This window comes from Rhyacophila brunnea, unplaced genomic scaffold, assembly GCF_057557595.1.
Source record: "Rhyacophila brunnea isolate RB1 unplaced genomic scaffold, BYU_Rbru_1.0 scaffold_13, whole genome shotgun sequence".
In the NCBI taxonomy this organism is placed as follows: Eukaryota; Metazoa; Arthropoda; class Insecta; order Trichoptera; family Rhyacophilidae; genus Rhyacophila; species Rhyacophila brunnea.
In genome coordinates this window covers 22,455,418-22,480,579 of record NW_028232785.1, presented here as the reverse complement: position 1 = coordinate 22,480,579, position 25,162 = coordinate 22,455,418, and the positions used below count along the sequence as shown (strand labels likewise).

The following is a 25,162-nucleotide window of genomic DNA, read 5'->3' as shown; positions in this document are numbered from 1 at the left end:
AAATCCGAAACCACATCAAATCATTTCCAGTAATGTCTTCCAATTATTGTAGAGCATATAGTGAAAAAAATGTATCTCGATGGAAGCCTGAACATTGCTACAATGTACAGGCTATACCAATACTTTTGTACGGAGAAAGATATGCATGTAAAAAAAAATATGAAGGATACAATTTTTAACACCGCGGTGTTAAATTTGGATTTTTGTCCCGAAAAAGGACCAATGTATCACATCTTGTCAATTTTTTAAAAATTCAAGCCCGGAAGAAAAAAATAGAAAAGAGGAGCAATTAGGTACCTACACAAGCATATAAAAGAAAATGACGTTGCTTCGAGTTTGGTCAAAGTTGCTTGCTTCGATCTGCAAGCTGTTCTAGCAGTGCAATCCGGAAACATTAGTAGCTTCTCTAATAAACACCGGTTAAATACATATAATTTTACTATAAACCTATGACATAACAAAGAACCAAGGCCACTGTTACTTATGGCATGAGGGCTTAGGAAAAAGGGGTTCAAACGAAATAGGTAGCTGCTTGTTAGCTTTTTACAAGTAAACCCATCACAAAATAATGTATTATATTCGGATAATAAATAATGCGGGTCAACAAAAAAAATAATTCGTTGCTTCCCTATTAATGTAGGTACGCAGTCAATTCAATAGATTTCATTGAAGAAATCTGCCACAAATTTTTGGTTGTGGGTCATACCCAAAATTAAGGTGATGATGCCATGCATGCGTTAATAGAACGAGAGAAAAAAAGATGTCTAAGAGACCTATACATACATTTCTGTAGCCCCATTAATACGATTAGCCAAGAAAACTGGCAAACTATATACAATATGTAAAGAAATGGACACTGGAATGGATGGCATGGCCCCCACACCCTGAAGCGGGCCCCCAGGCTAGGATCTTTGGCGGCCCCCTACCTATCGCTAAATATAAAGGCAGTGTGATACAATAGCGTTTTCCAAATGGTGTTCGCGGTAAAATAAATGTGTATATTTAATGTTTTTTTGCATATTTTAATAAGTACATCCATTTGAATTATGGAGTTGGCGAGTATCAATATGCAATAAAATTTATATCGTACAACCACATTATTTTAAATAATAACATTATTGAAGAAAGGCGACTTTTTCTTTTACTATTGAGAATTTGTTTTTGAATTTTGAGTTTTGAATGTGTTTAGATCACTTGTCTGGTCGACTCGCAACGCCAGGCCCTTCCTGAGCTCGGGCCCCCAGGCTAGAGCCCTGTCAGCCCCCCTTTGTGGGGGCCATGATGGATGGATTTCATCGACTGCAAGCTTAATTGATTTTTAAAAACTTACCAACACCATCTGTAAATAATAATTGTAGACGTTCAATGAAAACAAATACCTATAACTGACGGAGTTTATTGTGAACTATTTTTGTTCAATCTTAACAGCCTACCTCCACCCTTCGCCACTGGTGGTTACCCAATATGTGGATATACTGTTATCAGTGACTGATGTTTTGAGATGACGCCAATAAAGAACATTATGTTAACTCAATATTGTAAAGTTGTCAGTTCCATAGTGATAATTCTAATTATTGTCAGTATTCATGCAGAATTGTCAGCTCCATAGAGGGTTATGTCAGATTATTGCTCAAAACTATTAAAATCATTATGATAATTAGCATAAACAACTTGAGCCTTAAAACTACATACTATTCATAACATATTTCACTAAAAAGATAATAAAAATAATAAACCGTCACTTTTCTACAAGTCAGTTTAGGTGAGTCAAAACTTTGATCAGCCGTTACTCGAAACTACCAATTCCTAGTTGTCCCACTATGGAACTGAGCCATCGATATAATATCACTCTTGAATGCCATTTCACCAGAATGAGTCATTTAATGTACCTTCATCTTACCTCCCTGTACACATGAGTAATTGCATTCCTTACACTTAATGGCTTTTCACCAGAATGAGTCATTTTATGCAATTTCATGTTACCTTATTGTGTAGACGAGAAATTACACTCCTCACATTTAAATGGTTTGTCTCCGTAATGAGTCATTTAATGAACCTTTATGCAACTTACCTGTACACATGAGTAATTGCATTCCTTACACTTGAATGGCTTTTCACCAGAATGAGTCATTTTATGCAAGGTCATGCAATTTGACGATACAAATGCGCAATTACATAGTTAACGTTTGAATGGCATTTCACTAGAATGTTTCCTTTGATGTGCCTTCATGTTACCTTTGCGTACACATGAGTAGTCGCATTCCTCACATTTGAATGGCTTTTCACCAAAATGAGTAAATTTATGCAATTTCATGCTATCTAACCTCGCACATGAGTAATTGCATTCCTCACACTTGAGTGGCTTTTCACCAGAATGAGTCATTTTATGCAACTTCATGGTACGTGACGTTGCACATGAGTAATTGCATTCTTCACACTTGAATGGGTTTTCACCAGAATGAGTCATTTTATGCAATTTCATGCTACCTGACCTTGCACATGAGTAATTGCATTCCTTACACTTGAATGGCTTTTCACCAGAATGAGTCATTTTATGCAAGGTCATGCAACCTGACGATACAAATGCGCAATTACATAGTTAACGTTTGAATGGCATTTCACTAGAATGTTTCCTTTGATGTGCCTTCATGTTACCTTTGCGTACACATGAGTAGTCGCATTCCTCACATTTGAATGGCTTTTCACCAAAATGAGTAAATTTATGCAATTTCATGCTATCTAACCTCGCACATGAGTAATTGCATTCCTCACACTTGAGTGGCTTTTCACCAGAATGAGTCATTTTATGCAACTTCATGGTACGTGACGTTGCACATGAGTAATTGCATTCTTCACACTTGAATGGGTTTTCACCAGAATGAGTCATTTTATGCAATTTCATGCTACCTGACCTTGCACATGAGTAATTGCATTCCTTACACTTGAATGGCTTTTCACCAGATTGAGTCATTTTATGCAATTTCATGCTACCTGACGTTGTACATGAGTAACTGCATTCCTCACACTTGAATGGTTTTTCACCAGAATGAGTCATTTTATGCAATTTCATGCTACCTGACGTTGTACATGAGTAACTGCATTCCTCACACTTGAATGGTTTTTCACCAGAATGAGTCATTTTATGCAACTTCATGGTACGTGACGTTGCACATGAGTAATTGCATTCTTCACACTTGAATGGCTTTTCACCAGAATGAGTCAATTTATGTAATTTCATGTTACCTGAGATTGCACATGAGTAGTTGCATTCCTCACACTTGAAAGGCTTTTCACCAGAATGAATCATTTTATGCAATTTCATGCGATTTGACCTCGCACTTGAGAAATTGCATTGCTCACACTTGAATGGCTTTTCACCAGAATGAGTCAATTTATGCAATTTCATGCTACCTGACGTTGCACATGAGTAATTGCATTCCTCACACTTAAATGGCTTTTCACCAGAATGAGTCAATTTATGCAATTTCATGCTACCTGACTTTGCACATGAGTAATTGCATTCCTCACACTTGAATGGCTTTTCACCAGAATGAGTCATTCTATGCAATTTCATGCTTTTTGACCTCGCACAAAGATAATTGCAAGCCACACATTTAAATGATTTGTCTCTGGAATGATTTATTTTGTGTGATTTCATGTGACATAACTTTACACATGAGTAATTGCACTTGTCACATTTAAACTTTTTTTCAACTGAATGGGTCATTTCTTGACTCTTCATGTGACAAAATCGTTTCCATGAGTAATTACTTTTAACACATTTAAACAGCCTTGATTCGGAATTACTCATTTTCGCTAATGTGTTTTCATGTAATGATTTGTGAAATTTCATTTGGTCGAACGATTGAAAAAAATCAAAACATATACTACACACGAAATTTTTTTTATAAAACGATTTTTTTTCCAATTCTATAACAGCCTCTAATAGTTCAGGGATTTTCACATTCGATTGAGAAATATCACCTCTAGCAGTGCGACAGATTACGTTTATATCTCTAAACCTTTCATTGTATTCCATGACATCTTTCTTATTATCATGTTTGTCGATCTGTAGGTCTTCCCAAGGATCTTGGATATCAGTATTCTCCGACAACGATTTGAGACTCGCAATGCTGGTCGTTACTGAGTTTCCGGGGACAAACTAAAAAAAAAACCATTTTCAAAGAGTAATCAGTTGGTGCGACGATATTATAATTATAAAATAACACCATTTGAAGACTTGAGACCAAACGTTACACTAGAAAACTTTGATAATAGAATGTCGGCAAATAGAAATGGTGAAAGTCACGATTATACCACCCACATCGTGCTAAGGAAAATATAATTCGACCTTTGCGGAAGAGAGTTGCACCCTCAAGTGCAAATGCCTGAAAAGTCGCATTGCAGATTGGGTATTTTGTGACTAGGGATTCCAATCCCAGGATCCCGAATCTCGGAATTTTGGGATCCCGAACTATTTTCGATACCTATGAATCCCGGGATTGGTAAACATAATCCCAAAACTTTCGGGATTGATTATTTTTTTCAATTTTTATGAAAAATAAAATAAAAATGAAAATATAACAGATAAAATACTTTTAATAACATATAAATACATCATGTTATTTTTTCATAAATAAATAAAACTTTTTACTTTTACATTATTATTTATATAAAAATATTATTTACTCCATTAAACCTACTTTTTTCCAAGATTTAACTTATTTTTTCTTTCGACCATGTCCGATCCTAATAGTATCATATAACGCCGTGGGATCCAGGTTCGAAACCTGGGTCTGGCAAGTACACCAAGATTGAAGTTGCACAATATTACAAAATAAATGTTTTAAAGAGTATAAATCATACTAGATTATTTTTGACCGATTTTATCTATGTTATTTGTGTATATAATTTTCTAAATTAACTATTAAACAAAAAGCATATTCCGGGATCGTCAAATTGTAATTCCGAAATCCCGGGATCAAGGTTTTGGCTCGGGATTGGATTCCCTACTTGTGACTATATTGTACCTATGCCTACCATTGTTATATGATGTAAAATACGCGTTTCATAAGACGATTTTTTGGATAGGTATGTCATGAGTTTTCATATTTCAAGCAAGTTCTGATCATCCATTAGTGTATTTAAAGTCTCAGGATTTGTATCATTTGATCCATCTACTCGCATTATCCAGTTTAAAAATCCTACTTTTTAAAACCACTTATAATGACGAATCTAAAATAAATAGTAATGTTCACCAAATATCCGCAGGAAGCATATACATTTGCTTGTCCGCCCAAAAGGGTATACATGCGGAAATCATTTATTTATGTGATCATAATATAACATAATTTTTCACACACTTGATTCGTTTTCCCTCTCACACACAAAATGGCTCGTATAGAAATTTTGATAAAAAAATAATTTATATTTAATATAATAAACTCTTTCAAATACTTACATAAATATTAAAGGCAGAACTGTATATTTGGCGCACCGGCTTATCAAGGCCAAATCTCAAGGAACAAAAACCAAAGCAACGAACTAATCGTAATCTACGTCGCTTAATTGGGACAGTAAATTTATGTCCACCACACATGCCGGAATCATTATTGAACTGACTCATAAAAATATAAACAGAGTTGACTACAGGACAGCAATTTATAGCAAAAAACCAATTTTATAGTCACTCTTTTACAACGTGTGTCATCAAAAGTTGAGTAGAATTATTGTCCGTAGTCTTCTATGTATTCAATTTTCAGGAACTTTTCCATACAAATTAATTCTAGAAGCAAGCTTACTAAAATCTATCTATCATTGTTATAATATATAAAATTAAATTCGAGCCTCAAATCATTATAGGTAATAGATAATTCAATTCTAAAGCCAATCAGCATAAAAGCAAGCTGTAACCAGTAAGTATCTTAGGATTTGTTTTAAAACTTAAAGCAAGAGAGACATATATCGTGTGTTCCTGCCAAAAGTAGGTAAGTCAATAAATTAGGTATTTAGAGTTAACAATGGATTATGTGTCTATATATTATACATGCATGTACCTTTGCTAGAAAAAATTAAGGTCACCTGATTATAGAACTTGCAACTAAAGCACAAAGATTTTTACATTTCGTCTGATTTTAGAGGGCGTATCAAAATTCAAAATAGGAATTACTCTATACCTAACATGATTTCGAAACATACCAAATTTTTGGGCTAGCGCCATGATTAATAGAATTAAAGGAATTTTTAATTATCAGCCTTCAGCAATTCGCGTCAAATGTAACATCCTTAATTATTAACTATTGAAGTAAACTAAATTCAAAACATGCAATAAATTTTAGTTCAAGTTAATAATAATAAAAAAATAACATGTAAATAGAATTAAGAATATGTATTATTTGATGTTTGATTCAATGTATAGCTTAAAATAATAATATCGCCCAGCAAAAAAATCTTTAGCTCAAACAAAATTCTGAGAGATGCCGTGAAACACCGAACATGCAGGTAAAGAAGCCGCCAACGCTGAGTGAAAGGAGATGTAACCCCAGACCGTAGGTAGAGAGACTAGTTGGTTGTCCGCATTTGGCGGCGGAAGCGACTTATTTTGCTTCTTGGTGACAAAACTTTGCACCCATACGATTACAGCCTGTACTCACAATAATTGTACCTACACCCCTGCTACCCTCCCCGCCATTCGGAGATGACATTATTTGCCCTCGAAAACGTGAGACATACGATCAGAAAGTCCCCCTATATTTTTCGACCGAATTCAGCTGAGAAACGATTGACAACCAGAAGAGAAAGCCGCGTATGAGGAAGGTAAGAATAAGACGTTTCTTACATGCACGAAGAGTATTTTTGTTCGTGGACCGCTCTCACGGGGTTTTTAATGTTTTTTCCGTTGCAAATATGCTCATAAAATGCTTTAAAGTATCAAGGAATGTGGTTTTAAGTCTTAAACCACAATTGCCTACAGATCAATCAGAATGTCCTTAACCAGCGATTACAGTGGTACAAAAGTAAGTAAAAATTAGATTCCAGACAGTGATGATGGACGCCTTTTAATTTGAATAGTTTAAATCTTGAATTTCAGGGGAAAATTAACATAATATATGAGAAATAGCTCGATAAAGGTTTTCAAAGAAAAATACAGTTTCGATAATAAGGCTTCAAAATTATGTAAATAGATTATCTACAACGTTTAAGGAATGTCCAGGATCATGCTTCGAAAATAGCATAAAAGCTCCATTTTGACGTACGCTGAGCATGTGGGCGTTAAAATTATATTTTAATAATTAAAATAAGGTTGTTAGATTTTCAAGACACAATTTTACGGGCATATGGCGAGGTCGACTAAAATCGATTCCGCAACCATTGGACACGCCTACAGTAGAGCAACTTTTGTTTGAATCCTATCATAGATATAAGTAGGTATTGGACAAAACTAACCTGAAATACGAGACTATCAGTGTCGGGAATCTCTTGTTTCATATAAATGCTGGTGTCCGGACTGTTTGGGCGCTCTCCGGCTACATTGCATCTATTCTCCCCTTCCGCGTCTGATTCGCTTACATCTGGTTCGGCTTTGACATCCATTTTACGTACCTATTTAACACGGAAATGATTAATTTTTATTCCCATGCATTACAAAGCGAAAACAATGACAATGTCGCCAACTGGCAATAAAATCATAATATACATGATACATTTTGCAAACCACTCAGCAGTGTTGCCATCGTTTTGGCCTCTAAACTGATTAGACTCAGCTTTTCTTTCGTATGAATTGCTATATTTATCAAAATCAGTGATAATATCTGAGGCATAATGTTGGAAGTGCCTGTGTCATATATATCAATTATTATATTAATACTATCGAGTGAAGGTGCTTGATGGAATTTGAATTTAAATTCTAACGGATTCAAGATCTGTAGTATTCCATTAATGTCGTTTTTTGCGACCCGGGTTTCGCCTTTCGGCATCTTCAGGCGCCGTGTACACTCACCAAAGGTAAACTCGTCAATTATTGTTCATTACAAGAGACTGTTTATTTCTCGTCAACAATTAATATTATCAACTTTTTTATTACACATCTGGTTAAAAAAAATATAAATTGACAAGCTCAAGGCGAATAATCAGCCAGTTTTTTTTTTTTTTTTTGAAAATACTGGGAAATGAGGAAAATAGGAATGACATAGGCACATCTTGCACCAAATACACAACAGTAATAATCAAGACACAGGCAGGTTAAGACACACTTTATACATGCAGTAAGCACACTAGACATAAGTCACCAACTGAAAATAAAATCATAGATAGACCATACGTTCCATAGATAATATCTGTACCTCAGAGGCAGACGGATGCAACTCCATTTTTGGGGAAAATGATTTTTTTTTAAGATTCGTCATGCTAAAGGCTTTATTTATTAGAGGCAGAGAGATGGTAGTCCTAGTCCAAGATATGCATAGAATAAAGATGCAAGTGCCATACCTACCTTAGAGGCAGAAGGATGCAAATCCAATAATCCACTAAGATAAAATTCTCTCAAACCGTCTGCAATATGTATTAGACCAGAACCAGCCAGGAGAACGAGCTTTTGAGGAGGATACAGCACTATGGACCATATCAAAGTCATCAGAGAAATCAGAGCGGTAACAGGAATATAAGCTGCCGCTATCCATGGGTCTTATAGACTATGAGAAAGGGTTCGATTCTATTAAGAAATTTTCAATACTCGATGCACTCAGAAATCAAGGAATCCCCGGGCGCTATATGAATATTTTCAATAATATATACAGTAGCGCAACAACATCTCCATAAACCATCGCGCATTTTCTATCAGCAAAGGAGTCCGACAAGGTGATACAATCTCACCTAAACTATTTACAGCTACACTTGAAGACTTATTTAGAGAACTTGACAGGAATGACGCGGGCCCCCATAAATGGAGAATACGTGAGTCATCTGCGCTTTCCCGATGACAATAAATAGTGGTTTGCAAGACTCACAAGACCCCCAAAGCAGAATGCAGGAACTCGCTGAAGTAAGCAACAAAGTAAGCTTGAAAATAAATGTGTCAAAGAAGAAAGTCATGTTCAACTGCTTTGCGGGCCGAAAAGAGATCCTCATCAATGGCATTCAGCTCGAACAGGTGAAAAACTACATCTATCTGGCACAACAAGTGTCTATAGATGGATGTATATTTGATGAAATTGTTCGCAGAGTAAAGCTTGGCTGGAGTGCTTTTGACCGCCTGAATAATTTCTTCAAAAATGACCTACCACTGTGCCTAAAGTACAAAGTGTTCAACCAGTGTGTACTTCCCGTAATCACATGCGTGTGAAACATGGACCCTAAGTAAAAGAGAAATCCGGAAACTTAGAGTAGCACAACGTGGAATGGAAAGGTGCATGCTGGGCATAACGCAAACGGACAAAAAGAAGAATGAGTGGATAAGGGAACAGACAAGGATTAATGATGGGATAGAGTTTGGTAAAAACCTCAAATGGAAATGGGCTGGACGCATAAGTCGAAGAAAGAACAATCGTTGGACAAATTTATTCATCCAGTGGTATCCAAGAGGTACAAAACATCCGCAAGGTAGATCTAGAGGCCGCTGGATCGATGAAATGATAAAGCTCTGCGGAAAAACTTGGCAACGCAACGCACAGGGACGAGAGAAGTGGAATCAACTTGGAGATTAGCGAGGCCTTCATCCAGCAGTGAATAGATTCAGGCTGGTGATGATGATGAATACATCGTGTTTTGTGTTTTGCTTTGTTATATTTATACCTAAAATTTTTTTTAACTTATAATTTGTTTTATTTTGGCTAGGTAAATAAGATAAAAATCCACATTTAACAAAATATCTTTAGAGGCAGAAGGATGCAAATCCACACTACGTTTTTTATTTTATTTTTTTAGATATAAAATTGTATTATATTTATTTCATTCTTACATATTCCAGAAGTACTTTAATTGAATTAGAATAAAAAAAATAATGATCATTATATGTATATTTTCTTAGAAGTTATGAACATTCGTTTAAAATAAAAATTGTTTTTTGGCTCTCCTGAACAATTGGGTATTTGGCACTTGCATCCGTCTGCCTCTGAGGTACAGATATTATGCATTTGCACACCACTCGGCGGTGCTGCCATCGTTTGTAGCAAAATTTGAGTGTGCGATAGAAGAAATTCAAATAATAAACTATTTCCGCAAAAATTAGTGTGGTAAAAAAAACACTTACTTGATCGATTGGTCCATTATATACTGTGTATGAACATCCAGGTTGGGGATTTTCATTGCTGAACTGATACGTTGAGTCATTAAAATCCTCTTCTTTGATTTCAGGTACTTCAGATTTGATATACGACTCGACTGGAAGGTTCTGAAAAAAATATCGCGCTTCGAATCTTAATCGAACTAGTTGAAAAATATTCTCAGATTTGATATATATCTCGCTGACTGGAGGGGACTAAAAATAAAAACAATAGGTCAAAGAAAGTGTTTCTCAAAAGTACCTAGTAATATTATTTATAATCGTTCCTTCATTCGTCGCCCTTTATAATATGTCATCCCAAAGCAATGCTAAGGATTGCTGGTTTGTCGGTTTCATAGTGGCCGTTGGCCGGCTCGCACATCAAAACTCGTCTCGTCTGCAACGTGTCGAATACGTCGATGTGACGTCATCATTATTCACAAACATACGTTGATTGGTCGAATGCGACCTTTTAGTTTGAAAAAAAATCTAGTGCTGCTAACAACAAATCGCACGCCTTTCGGACTGCGAGTCAAAGACGACATCACGCATATGAACAACTACGAATTGTTCATTCCTATACCTGCTCGCCGGTCGCCGCATCCAAATATCTATACGTTTCAAGAGGTTACGTGCGATTGTCGCTAAGTAGATGTGCGCGGTTTTCTAATATGCAACATCGGATCGAAGTTCCTATAAGGTTTGATTTATGGCTGTGCGGCAGACGAAGCGAGTTTAGATGTGAGAGACGGCTTATATGATTAACTAGTTTATATGAGTATATCACGGTATATCCGTATTATACACACTTATTATTAACCCGGTCAGATTATTCATAGTAAATTATAATTTAGGGACATGTCTGTAATATGTATTGTGTGAAGACTGCCTTAGGATTAGCAAAAATCAAACATGTTTCGTATTCTAAATCAGAAATGGCCATTGTACCCAGTAATAAATAATACTTTTAACAAGTACAAGATGGCTGCATATGTATTTACATTTGAATTGACTAATTGGTAGATCTAGACTGTAAAAAACTTGTGCGCATCTATTCTATACACAAGATTCCTATCGAGGGTATTTAATCATATTTATGTACCTATTGAGGCGTTTAATGTAAGGTTAGGTTACTTGTAGAGTACGTAAAACATTTCACCGTGGCACAGTTCGCCATGAGCTTTCTATTGGAAAGAGATGACCGTATACTATACGGTCTCAAATTTTATTAGATTCAACATGAAGGTACCTATTTAATTCAATTGTCATGGCTGATTTTGGCAACATTCATGAATTCAAGAATGAAAACCTAACATTTAATCCAGTATATCGGCACAAAATTTGTTTGTTGCTGGCTTCCTGTAAAGTGTAAACCTACAAGAGCCGTGTTTTATTTAAACGTGAATTTTATGTCAGAACCTACCTACTATACGACCCAAAGAGGTTGGACGGTCTAAACGGCCATATATTTCCTATACAACATTACACTGTGAAGTGTGATACGTCAAACTGCATACTACGTACCTACAAGTTTCCATTAAGTCAATCGTCTGAACTGTCAAAAAGTGCTATGTTTTAACAACATCTCTCTTAGCTGTGTTAACTTTTAGAGCGATATAGAGTTTTGAAGGCTAATTTATTACAACAATTATAAGACTCAATACATAAATATGATGAACTACTTTCGTAACAGCTTGTGTATCGAATAGATGCGATGAAGTAGGTATACTTCAGCAATGTAAAATGATTTTAACCCATTATAAATAGTGGAACTGTTTTTTTTCACCCAAACATTCGTAAATTTAAGTAACATCCATTAGATGGGCTTTTTTATTTAATCTATTACCTATAGTTCAGTAAAACTAACCTCAAATATGCATCTAACCTTGTCGGGATTCTCTTTCTTAACGTCTGGGCTGTTTAGAGACTCTGTGGGTACCTCAAACCAATGCTTCGGTTCTGCCACTGATTTGCCTTCATCTGATTCACGTTTGACATCCATTTTACGTGTTTAAATTGAAAATATATTGTCAATGAATTATATGACTTTTTTCCGTGACGTTTAAGACTTACTAGGGCTGTCGAGATTTATCAATACTTTTAGACCGATATTTGGATCGTTACTTTTATGCCGATAGGATATCGATACCACTTTTACCTCAAACAGATTAATAAATCATTCAAGTACTAATATATTTTTTAAGGATGGGGTTAGGGTAATTATCACGCAAAGCTTCGTTAAATGACGTGATGTAAAGTTAGCTACAATTGTAAAAAAATCTACAAACTAGAACGCGAGCCGCCATTTTGTTGTTATGGCTGCCACCAAAAGAAAATAAATGATAAACTTATTATCAATAAAACAACACTATAAATTTTGCTGAGAGACTTTATTTATTTATTTTTGGATCGCATACTATCATTCTGTGACAAAAACACTTCCCATTAATTTATTTTACCAACAAACTGTCAAATTCCAAAACCTTTTTATCAATTTGATTTAAAATTCCAGAACATCAATAATATTTTTCTGATGACCTTACTTATTACAAAATAATTAAAAAGGTATTAAAATTGCTAGAATGGGATCATGGGAAACTTAGGTTATTCATTTTTTATTCAATTAATTTAGGTTATATCCCAATACAGCACTTTTAGAAGAGTAGGGTTTTGAATGTGTGAGTACCTATCCTACGAAAAGGAAATACACAGTCGTGCAATAGTGTGTGTTGTAATCTTCAAATACTTACACCAATATTAAATGACATCAGTGCATAAATCAAGATTAGTGGTAAGACGAAAGACAAGCTTAGAATGGCATATTCTTGACACGTGTTTAAGTTTATCTCATACATTTATTGTTTAGAAAATATTTACAAATAGGGTAGTCACTTTTCCAAGTTAACCCGTCTTTGTACAATATATAGCAGTATAATGCCCTAAATATGAACGACAGAGTACAGCTTGGAGTCGGAAATATTCTTTGAGAATTTCGACGAATTAAATGTGCCTGCTATGCGGTGTGTAGGATGGAAGAGGTTGGCAGAATAATTCTGCCAAGCTCTTCCATCCTACATAGGAGGCGTAGAGTTACAAAACCCAATCTGGGCGATTTTTCAAAAAAAATAGTTATGAATGTACGCAGGAGCTCTTTCGTAAGACCTATCTTCTGTTCTAGGTGAGAGTTTTAAATCCCTTTCTGTTTCTTCAAAAAATCAAAAGAAATATCGAGGAGACTGACTAAACCCGCTCTGAAAATAAATTTGTTCTGGTAAAACCCTGTCTGCGTAACCGGCCAATCAGACGCCGCGATTTAAATAATGACTCTTCACGAATCCTTTAATCTCAATACAAACGGTCAAACCGTTTTCTCGTGCGCGTCATAATTTTGCTTCAATTATTTTACTATTTTTTACTTTTAATAATGAATGTTTCAATAGTTAGTGTGACGGAATCTCAACAAGAACAATCAAGGAAGCGTTTAAAAAATCCAGTTGCGTGGAAATGTAGCCTGTTACGCCAAGAAAGGCATTTAAAAATTAACTATATTTTGCTGTATTGTAATGAATAACCCAGTGGTGGCTCATATTACATTTTCTAGTTTTACGTGTTTTTTTTGTTGTCTATATTTTGTGTGATATAATAAAATATCATACGGTTCTCAAGTACACGTTTTAATCATTATTTGGTTTGTGCCAAAAATATAATTAAGTGAAAGCTATTTTCTGTCGGGGAAATGCTTTTTGTTTGATAATTTGTACTATACAAATGATAGATTTAGTAGGTTATGTTACGTTAGGTAAGTTTTTCCATCTCCCCTGATAAAAATGACATTCATTATCATTATCTCCACGGGACAAGTTTTTTTCATCATAAACTTGTATCATTCGTTAACACTCCCGTTGCCATGAAGGACTCGCACTTTATTTAGGCCCTAAAATCATGGATACCCCATTTATTATTATATACAGAAAAATCTACTTTTAGCTATTTGTAGATAAAGTGCTTATGCGTAAAAATAAAAATGCACAAGTAGTTTAATTGAATGTTTTCTATATAAAATTAATCAATTTCCAAAGTCTGATCGATATTTTGATAAGACAGTGATAGGGCTATGTAAAAAGATATACGTTAGAGAAACCCACATCATAATTTTGTAAAGTGAGACACTATTATAAAATGTTATTTGTTAGAACAGCAAGAACAATTGATGTGTTTGTTCAATTTAATTATATGACTGATGCGCTCGTATAAAACCTCCCATAATATAACGAACCTTGAAGTTTAAAATGTTTACTGCATCTGACGATAAATGCCAAACTAACCCTCAATGTAATGTTATTAGTGTTCATTTTATCATGTTAACTTCGCTTCATATGACGTTTATTCCTCAACACTTACCGGAAATTCCCGGTATCTCGGGCAGGTCATAAAAACCTTTTTACCCAGATTTAGAAGAATACAAACCCTTATTACAAGGTCTGTAAAGTTTACATCAGTTTGTGGAACATGTGCATTTGAAAATATACCTACCTCGAGTGACCTGCACAAAAACGCACAGCAAGCGGTCGGTTTGCTTTGTGCCTATGAGTACTTGCATATTCTACCTATATAATAAATTATATTGTAGTTATAAATTACTAATAATAACTTATGCCCGAAAAGAATATTTAGTCAGGGCATGCATTTCAAATACAACTAGATATTATTTTGTTTATGAAGTATGTAGGTATACAATAGTCGCAGAAAGAATTTTTAGTATTTTCAATAGTATACACGACTTTCTCGTGGTACGAACCACTATGCTTTCTTTCAGTTGGTTACGTCTAATGAATAATTGCTTACTGATATTTATTTTTATCTTTTTTATTTTATACAAAATAATATTAGTGAGTAGGTAGGTACATGTCTAAATAATTAATTATATTGAAACTGTTGCATTTACATGTAGTTATTAGACTATAACATTAACTCCATGTTATTATGTCCCTGAAATCAGTGAATTTTAGTTAGGTAGGACCAATACATTTAAGATTACCTACTAATTATTAATTTTGCTTTTAATGTCATAAGTACGAAATAATATTATTTTATTATAAAAATGTTATCATACTCAATTTGATGTAGGTATAAACATAATATAATATTATTTCTCTGCACCCCATGTCTGTAAAATCAATTCATTTTACGTTGGTATACCATTTTGGATATAGGCCGTACATAATGGTATTGACTAAATTTAATGTAAATTGCAAAAAATACCTCTATCACATGTATAAAATGTTTTTATGTATTTTGTATATACCTATTATGTAGGTAATGTTATTCTTAATATTTTGCATTTCAGAAAGTAAGTATTTTTCTTAGAAATATAATAATAGGTAGTTTTATTATTTCGGTTGTTTTATATTATAATATAAAGTTATGAGTCACCATTTAAATTTTAATTAGATAATATTATGTAGATATATTCATTTGTAGTTTGTATAATATGTTATGCTTAGAAAATTAAGTTAAAACGTAGTACAATGAAATAGGCGTAATGGGAAAACCACAGATTTAAAAAAACCCGCAATTTAACTGTACCTCCACGGTGGTGTGGAATTCAGTACAATTTTTGAAGTAAGGGGTCTTTCACACCGTTATCTTCCACCTAAGTAAATCTAAAGATTGTTTTATTATATGTAGGTAAGTATAATGTTTAGTATCTACAAAAATACACAAGTATTAAATTACGGTCCCTATCAAATACATCAGTGATTTCCAAACATAATGTTATTACGCCTCCTTTTTTAAAAAAATCGAAACTTGGCGCCTCCCCCCTTTATTTCATTAAATAACTCAGACACCTTTTTAAATAGTCAAAAATGTAGGCACTAATACAAAAATGAAGAAAACTTAAATATATAAATAATAAACAAGCTTTTACTACTTATATTATATTTATTCATTTTTAAATTAATTTGTTTTTCATGCGATGGATGTGTAAAAAAGATTTTGCGAAAAGCGAGCCCCTAGGCCAGGATATTTATCGGGCCCACCTACCTATCTCTGAGGTTAAGGGCAGTGTGGTACTATAATGTAGTGTTTCCTAAATTATACACATACACGGGAGTTATCATTACATATATCAATCATGATATAGGTATCACATCAAACGTACAACTACCTACATATTTAATATATCATATTTTTGAAATCAAATGATTGTTTTTACTATTAGAGTAAATTTGTGAAATAAATAATGGGGAAAGTGCATTAGCAAACTATCAAAGCGCTCAGTAAAAAGATTTTGTTTGCTTCAATATATCTGGCGCAAAATCATTTAAAAGTGGAAACATGACGATTTTTTTTTAAATTTTGATTTCCAAAGCTCCAATTTTTTATGTATGCCTTTACTTTGTCTTTTTAAATCAGTCAATGCATTAGTGGTCCTTGCATTGATTTATTCACTTTTTTTTTTAAATTTTAACTAAATAGACAAGTTTAACAACAGTTATCATTCGTAAACAAATTTGCCTCAAATTTCAATATTATGATTTGATCCTTGTATATCATTTTTTCACGAGATAGCCAGCACACTCAACAATAGTATAGAAGTGAGGTATTAAAAAATTAGTCTACATATTATCTTCAGACAGGTTTACAAACAACGTTTTTTAGGACTGTTTATATGTAGTTTATAACTAGCGGCTGTTTTATAAACTTTATTTGCAAACTGCAATCATGACGTGGCTTTATTTGTGTAAAACTTTTCGTGCCTCCCTTCGCAACACTGCGCACCTACCAGTTTGGCAATATATAATATGTATGAAAGTACATTTTTATGGAGATACAATATATTTATTTTAACATAGACTAGAAAACCTCTTGTTATGAAATTCTCGAAAGGTGGGTATATTATAGACTTACTACATGCGTATAGGTACACATAGCATAGTGATTTAATTTTTATAATGTGTAATTATTTCAGCATAATAAACATAACATTAAATAATTTTAGTGGAAACTATAAGATTGGATTATTTTTGTTTTTAATTATTCTAATATAAATATTTAACGTGTTTTGAAATCCGATTTTTAGGAATACTTAATTACATGATACAATAAGATCAGTGTTTTCAAACTATATTATAGGTGAGATACACGGCTTTGCACAGGGTCGCTTAGTGGATACATTTACCTTAGATATTTAAAAAATAATAATGAAATTATCTTTTTAATATTAAAATATCTGTGTAATACAATATGACAATATGAAAGTAATTCTAATAGGAGTAAAGGTCAAACAAAAGAACAGTAAATTAAAATAGAATTCAAAATATGCAAACGTTATTAATAGTATTAATATGTAGTAAAAAATTCAAAATTGGATGGAACAAACAAACAACAAACTTTGTATTTTATATAATACTAACCATCCCAGGTGTGCGAACAACAACTGAGAAAAATTTCATCGCAATCTGATGAATGTTATAAGAACGCGTACGAATAGAAGAAGAAGAAGAAGATAATTGTACTAATTTAGAAACCTTTGCGGGTGTTGGCACAATTACTGACGAAAGTTTTATTGAAATCGGACGAATGGAATAGGAACGCATACGAATAGAAGAAGAGGAAAAATATTGTTGTACTAATTCAGAAATCTTTGTACGTGTGGGCACAACAATTGTCGAAAGTTTCATTGCAATCGGACGAATGGTATAGGAATCATACGAATAAAAGAATATAGAATAAAGACGATGAAGAAGAATAAGATGGTTGTACTAATTCAGAAACCTTTGCGTGTGTTAGCACAACAACTGACGAAGGTTTCATCGCAATCCGATGAATGGTATAGGAACCATATGAATAAAAGAAGATATAATGAAGAAGAAGAGATAGTTTTTCTGATTCAGAAACCTTTGCGGGTGTGCACATAACAACTCACCAAAATTTCATCGCTATCGGATGAATGGTATAGGAACTATATAAATAAATGAAGATAAAATGAAGGAGAAAAAGAAAATGGTTGTTCTAATTAAGAAACCTTTTCGGGTGTTATCACAACAACTAACGAAGGTTTTATCGCAATCGGATGAATGGTATAGGAACCATATGAATAAAAGAAGATATAATGAAGAAGAAGATGATTTTTCTAGTTCAGAAGTCTTTGCGGGCATGCGCACAACAACTGATCAAAATTTCATCGCAATCGGATGAATGGTATAAGAACGCATACGAATAAAAGAGGAAAAAAATGGTTGTACTAATTCAGAAACCTTTGCAGGTGTGGGCACAACAACTGACGAAAGTTTCATTGCAATCCGATGAATGGTATAGGAACCATGCGAATAAAAGAAGATATAACGAAGATGGTTTTTCTAATTCAGTTATCTTTGCGGGCATGCGCACAACAACTGATCAACATTTCATCGCAATCGGATGAATGGTATAAGAACGCATACGAATAGAAGAAGATAGAATAGAAGAAAAGGTTGAAGAAAATTGTTGTACTAATTCAGAAACCTTCGCAGGTTTGGGCACAACAACTGACGAAAGTTTTATTGCAATCGGACGAATGTTATAGGAATCATACGAATAAAAGAATATAGAATGAAGACGACGAAGAAGAAGAAGATGGTTGTACTAATTCAGAAACCTTTGCGGGTATTGCCACAACAACTGGCGAAGGTTTCATCGCCATCCGATGAATGGTATAGGAACCATATGAATAAAAGAAGATATAATGAAGAAGAAGAAGATAGTTTTTCTAATTCAGAAACCTTTGCGGGTGTGCACACATCTTCTTCTTATTCGATGGCGCTACAGCTCAAGTCGAGCCCTGGCCTCCTCCACCGCTGTCCTCCAGCCGGAACGGTCCTCCGCACGTCTTTTCCAGTTCCTGATTTTTAGTATCTGGTTGGCATCTTTTGTAACATTATCACCCCATCGTGTGCGTGGCTTTCCCACTGGCCTTTTCCCTCCTGGGTTTCCTTCGAGGATCTTCTTCGGTATCCGTGACTCAGGCATGCGCTAAACATGGCCTGCCCAGTTTAGCCTCTGGAGTTTTATGAAGTTGGAGAGTTTTGAATCTTGGTATAAGCGGTATAGTTCCGTGTTGTACCTAATTCTCCACTCCCCATCATCATTCATGGGTCCGTATATCCGCCTAAGGATTTTTCTCTCAAAGCAATCCACCATTTTAGCTGCTTTCACATTTAGCGTCCATGACTCGCACCCGTAGTGCACACGTCAATTCACCAAAATTTCATCGCAATCGGATGAATGGTATAGAACGCATAGGTCAGACAGACAGACAGACTTTCATTTTTATGTATAAGATATAGTCTATAATCTGCGCGCAAGTGCAAGCAATAAGTTGACAAAGTTTTATCGCAATCGGATGAACGGTATGGCAGCGCATAAAATACGAACAAACAAACTAACAAATATTGATTTTTATATTATAGATTATAATCAGGGAATCGATATTGCAAAATTATAAGTATTTTTTTATATACTAGGTTATACTAGGGAAATTATCTAAAAGTAAGTAAGATATATCTATAGTCTTAGAGGTACAGACTTAATACGTGCGTATAAGTTCAAGTAGCGTAGTGATTTATATTTATTAATGTGTATTATTTCAGCATAAGAAACATGATATTAAAATATATTTAGTGGAAACTATACGATCAATCGGAGTATTTTTCTTGTTTAATTGTTCTTATTAAGTATATTATTTTAATGTGTTTTAAAATACGATTTTTAAAAATACTTAATAACATGATACAATAAGATCACAGTGTTTTAAAATTATATAGGGAATCGATATTGCAAAATTATAACTATTATTTTATGTGGTGAACGTGATAACGCAAGTCCACACAGATGTTATCCTACCTAATAACATCCCTCGTTCGCTTCGGATGAATTAGCCACCCCCACTCTCCGTGAAATGGCAGCGTATGTTGGTTGTTCCATTTAAAACAGACCGAGACACGCCGTGGCTTAGATATGACGTACTTTTATCGATGTCCGATATTATACACGATTATAAGATAATTGCATGTAATATACACAGAATAAAATGTTAAACGATGACTAAACAGTATTTAAAAACATACTTTACCTTTTGAAGCAATCAATTAGCTTTTAAAATGCCCTAAAATGCCAATTTTCTATCGGTCCACTGAGTGGACTGCATGGGAACGCGGGTAATTTTTTTGCCATGGTAAGGGAAAGGTTAATATGATTGATAATGAATTTTAATTCAAATATGTTAATTAATTTGTAGATTAACTTAGTTGTAATAACGATACATAATTATATAACAATGCTGTGCTACGAGGGTGGGTCAATAATTCCTTAGAAAAAAGCATTAAAACAGTTTTTTTTTTTTTTTTTTATTTCTCAACATAATCTCCTTGGAGCTCAATACACTTGGTTAGACGTTTCTCAATTTTTTTTAAACCGTCAGAAAAATAAGTTTTCGGAAGGTCCTCAAAATAAGCATTTGTCCGATCGACGACTTCTTCATTTGAAAAAAAACGTTGTCCACTTAGCCATTTTTTTAAGGTTGGGAAAAGGAAAAAGTCACTGGGGGCTAAATCTGGCGAATACGGTGGGTGGTCGACCAATTCGAACTTCAATTCTTCAATTTTAGCCATTGATCGTAAACATGTGTGAACACGGGCATTGTCCTGATGAAAGAGGATTTTTTTCCTGTTTAAATGAGGCCGTTTTTCTTCCAATTTGTTTTTTAGCTGGTCCAATAAAGATGCATAATAATCCCCTGTTATTGTTTTTCCTTTTTCCAAATAGTCAACGAAAATAATTCCACGTGCATCCCAAAATACAGTAGCCATAACCTTACCAGCTGATTTTACGATTTTCGCCTTCTTTGGACATGGTTCGCCTTTCGCAATCCACTGCTTTGACTGTTCTTTCGTCTCGGGAGTATAGTAGTGTATCCATGTTTCATCTACAGTCACAAAGCGACGAAAAAATTCATCCGGATTGCGTTGCATGAGCGACAACAGGGCTTTAGAGGCCACCACCCTATTGCGTTTATTGTCGACTGTGAGCAAACGCGGCACCCATCTTGTAGAAATTTTTTTCATGCCCAATTTGTCATGTAAAATAGAAATGACGCTACCTTTTGAGATCCCTGTAACCTCAATTATCTCACTCAACTTTAATCTTCGGTCACTTAACACCATATCGTGGATTTTATTGATCATTTCTGGTGTAGTCACCTCTACAGGACGTCCTGAGCGTGGTTCATCCTTTGTTGATGTACGACCACGTTTAAATTCATTTAACCAGTTATAAATAGTTGCAAGTGAAGGAGCAGATGTGCCGTGAACTAAATCCAACTCATTTTTTATTTCCTTTGCTGTTAACCCTTTTATATTAAAATGTTTAATAACAGCTCTAAACTCAATTTTCTCCATTTTTTGTAAACGAGCAATTTTTATTTTAAATGTACGAGAAACACACAAAAACCCGACCAATCTGATTGAAACTTCGCAGCATACTGAATCGGTAGTGCCGCTGCATGAAAACAAACCGCTTACAGTACTAGTCGCGCCACCTGTCGGCTTTTCTAAGGACTTATTGACCCACCCTCGTATCTTGTAGAAATACTGTTATTTTTATAATACGTTTTTGCAATAAATTTCAGAAATTCCACGTTTCCTATTATTTGCATATAAAAAGTAGCAGGAACAACAGAATATAGGTAATAAATATTTATGTGGGAAAATAAGTAAGCTAAGACTTCGCGACTTTTGTTTGTCGGATTTAGTTTACTGAATTAAATGCTATAAAATATCTAATATACCTAATTAGATTATGAATAATATAGTTTAAAAATATTTTTATTTTATTTTTACATTTAATAAATAGGTTGGTGGGTAATGGTGGGTTTTCTACAAACATGGAATTTGGAGACACAGGTAATGCAGGCATTAGTTAGGTAAAGGCCGGTACTTAATTCCGCTGGGTTTTTTTAATTTATGCTATTGATATTATTAAAAAAATATGTTATTGTTATTTCAAATTATCTTATATTTACCTTTTAAGGGTTTAATAATATCTTTCTGAATCAAAATATGGTCATTAATATTAAAATTATTAAGAATTATTAGGGCACTTACATAAATATAAAAGATTAGTTACCTTTGAAACAAATAATTTGCATGATATGTAGGGAATAACTAATTGTCTCCAGGAAAAGTAACATTTTTTGATAATGATTTTTTTTTGTTTATTATAGAATAAGAATAAGTACGTGACATAAACATATTAAAATTAAAAAGTTTCACAAAGGCAATTTGAAATAGTAAAAAGTAGGTAGGTACAATTCAACTAAATGACTTTCTTTTAATTTAAATTTTTTTATTTTTAAGACATTTTAAAAAAAATATTACATACCAATATAACGGCTAAATATGTATGTGCAATACAAAAAATATACAGCTCCCAGTAGGTAAGAATGGCTACAAAATATTTTCTAGACGAAGTAAATTCGAAAATATATTACATAATTAAAATAATTACCTAGCATTTAATAGGCTTTTTACCTAAATGAGTCATATTGTGTAATTTCATGGTACGTGACGACACACATAAGGTATTGTATATCTCACACTTGGATGCCTTTTCACCAGAATGAGTCATTTTATGTACCTTTATGTCAACTACCTGTACACATGAGGAATTGCATTCCTCACACTTGAAAGGCTTTTCACAAGAATGAGTCATTTTATGCAATTTAAGGCTACCCGACGACACAAATGCGTAATTACATAGCTCACATTTTAATGGCTTTTCTCCAGAATGAGTAAGTTTATGTACTCTCATGTCACTTGACCTTGAACTAGAGTAATGGCATTCCTGACATTTGAATGGCTCTTCACCAGAATGTTTCATTTATGTGCATTCATGTTACATACGTGTATACGTGAGTACTCGCATTCCTCACATTTAAATGGCTTTTCTCCAGAATGAGTCATTTTATGCAATTTAAGCTGATTTGACCTTGCACATGAGAAATTGCATTCCTCACACTTAAATGGCTTTTCACCAGAATGAGTAATTTTATGCAATTTCATGCGATTTGACCTTGCACTTGAGTAATTGCATTCCTCACACTTGAATGGCTTTTCACCAGAATGAGTCATTTTATGGAATTTCATACTGCCTAACGACACACATGAGTAATTACATTGCTCACACATGAATGGTTTTTCACCAGAATGAGTCATTTTATGCAATTTCATGTTACTTGACTTTACACATGAAAAACTACACACTTCACATTTGAATGGCTTTTCACCGGAATGAGTCATTTTGTGGAATTTCATGCTGTCTGACCTCGCACATGAGTAATTGCACTCGTCACACTTTAATGGCTTTACACCAGAATGTATCATTTGATGCAATTTAATGCTTGCTGACGTCGCACATGAGTAAGTACATAGTTCACACTTGAATGGCTTTTCACCAGAATGTTTCATTTTATGTGCCTTCATGTTACCTACATGTGCACAGGAGTAATTGCACTCGTCACACTTTAATGGCTTTTCACCAGAATGTATCATTTGATGCAATTTAATGCTTGTTGACGTCGAACATGAGTAATTACATAGTTCACACTTGAATGGCTTTTCACCAGAATGTTTCATTTTATGTACCTTCATGTTACCTACATGTCTACAGGAGTAATTGCACTCGTCACACTTTAATGGCTTTTCACCAGAATGTATCATTTGATGCAATTTAATGCTTGCTGACGTCGCACATGAGTAATTACATAGTTCACACTTGAATGGCTTTTCACCAGAATGTTTCATTTTATGTACCTTCATGTTAGCTACATGTACACAGGAGTAATTGCACTCGTCACACTTTAATGGCTTTTCACCAGAATGTCTCATTTGATGCAATTTAATGCTTGCTGACGACGCACATGAGTAATTACAAATTTCACACTTGAATGGCTTTTCACCAGAATGTTTCATTTTATGCAATTTAATGCTTGCTGACGTCGCACATGAGTAATTACATAGTTCACACTTGAATGGCTTTTCACCAGAATGTTTCATTTTATGTACCTTCATGTTACTAACATGTACACACGAGTAGTTGCACTCCTCACACTTGAATGGCTTATCACCAGAATGAGTCATTTTATGCAATTTCATGCTACCTGACTTTGCACATGAGTAATTGCATTCTTCACAATTGAATGGCTTTTCACCAGATTGAGTCATTTTATGCAATTTCATGCTACCTGACTTTGCACATAAGTAATTGTATTCTTCACACTTGAATGGCTTATCACCAGAATGAGTCATTTTATGCAATTTCATGTTACCTGATTGTGCACACGAGTAATTGCACTCCTCACACTTGAATGGCTTTTCACCAGAATGAGTCATTTGATGCAATTTCATGTTAAATGACCTCGCACATGAGTAATTGCATTCCTCACACTTGAATGGCTTTTCACCAGAATGAGTCATTTTATGCAATTTCATGATACCTGATTGTGCACACGAGTAATTGCACTTGTCACATTTAAACTTTTTTTCAACTGAATGGGTCATTTTTTGACTCTTCGTCTGACAAAATCGTTTCCATGAGTAATTACTTTTAACACATTTAAACAGTCTTGATTCGGAATTACTCATTTTCGCCAATGTGTTTTCATGTAATGATTTGTGAAGTTTCATTTGGTCGAACGATTGAAAAAAATCAAAACATATACTACACACGAAATTTTTTTTATAAAACGATTTTTTCTCCAATTCTATAACAGCCTCTAATAATAGTTCAGGGGTTTTTACATTTGATTGAAAAATATCACTTCTAGCAGTGCGAGAGATTACGTTTATATCTCTAAACCTTTCATTG

The 25,162-nt window shown here is 34.1% G+C and overlaps 1 protein-coding gene across 1 annotated transcript in view; it reads right to left on the bottom strand.

Moving 5' to 3' along the window:
• Positions 1–1,189: 1,189 nt before the first annotated feature.
• LOC147076937 (uncharacterized) overlaps positions 1,190–25,162 on the bottom strand; it is a 37,332-nt gene continuing 13,359 nt past the window's right edge. Inside the window, exons 2-4 of the mRNA XM_085941394.1 lie at positions 10,247–10,387; positions 7,447–7,602; positions 1,190–1,339 (exon numbers count right to left, since the gene is read on the bottom strand). Of these exons, the coding sequence (XP_085797520.1) occupies positions 1,319–1,339; positions 7,447–7,602; positions 10,247–10,387 (318 nt within the window). The 3' untranslated portion in view covers positions 1,190–1,318. The remainder of the gene's footprint in view (positions 1,340–7,446; positions 7,603–10,246; positions 10,388–25,162) is intronic.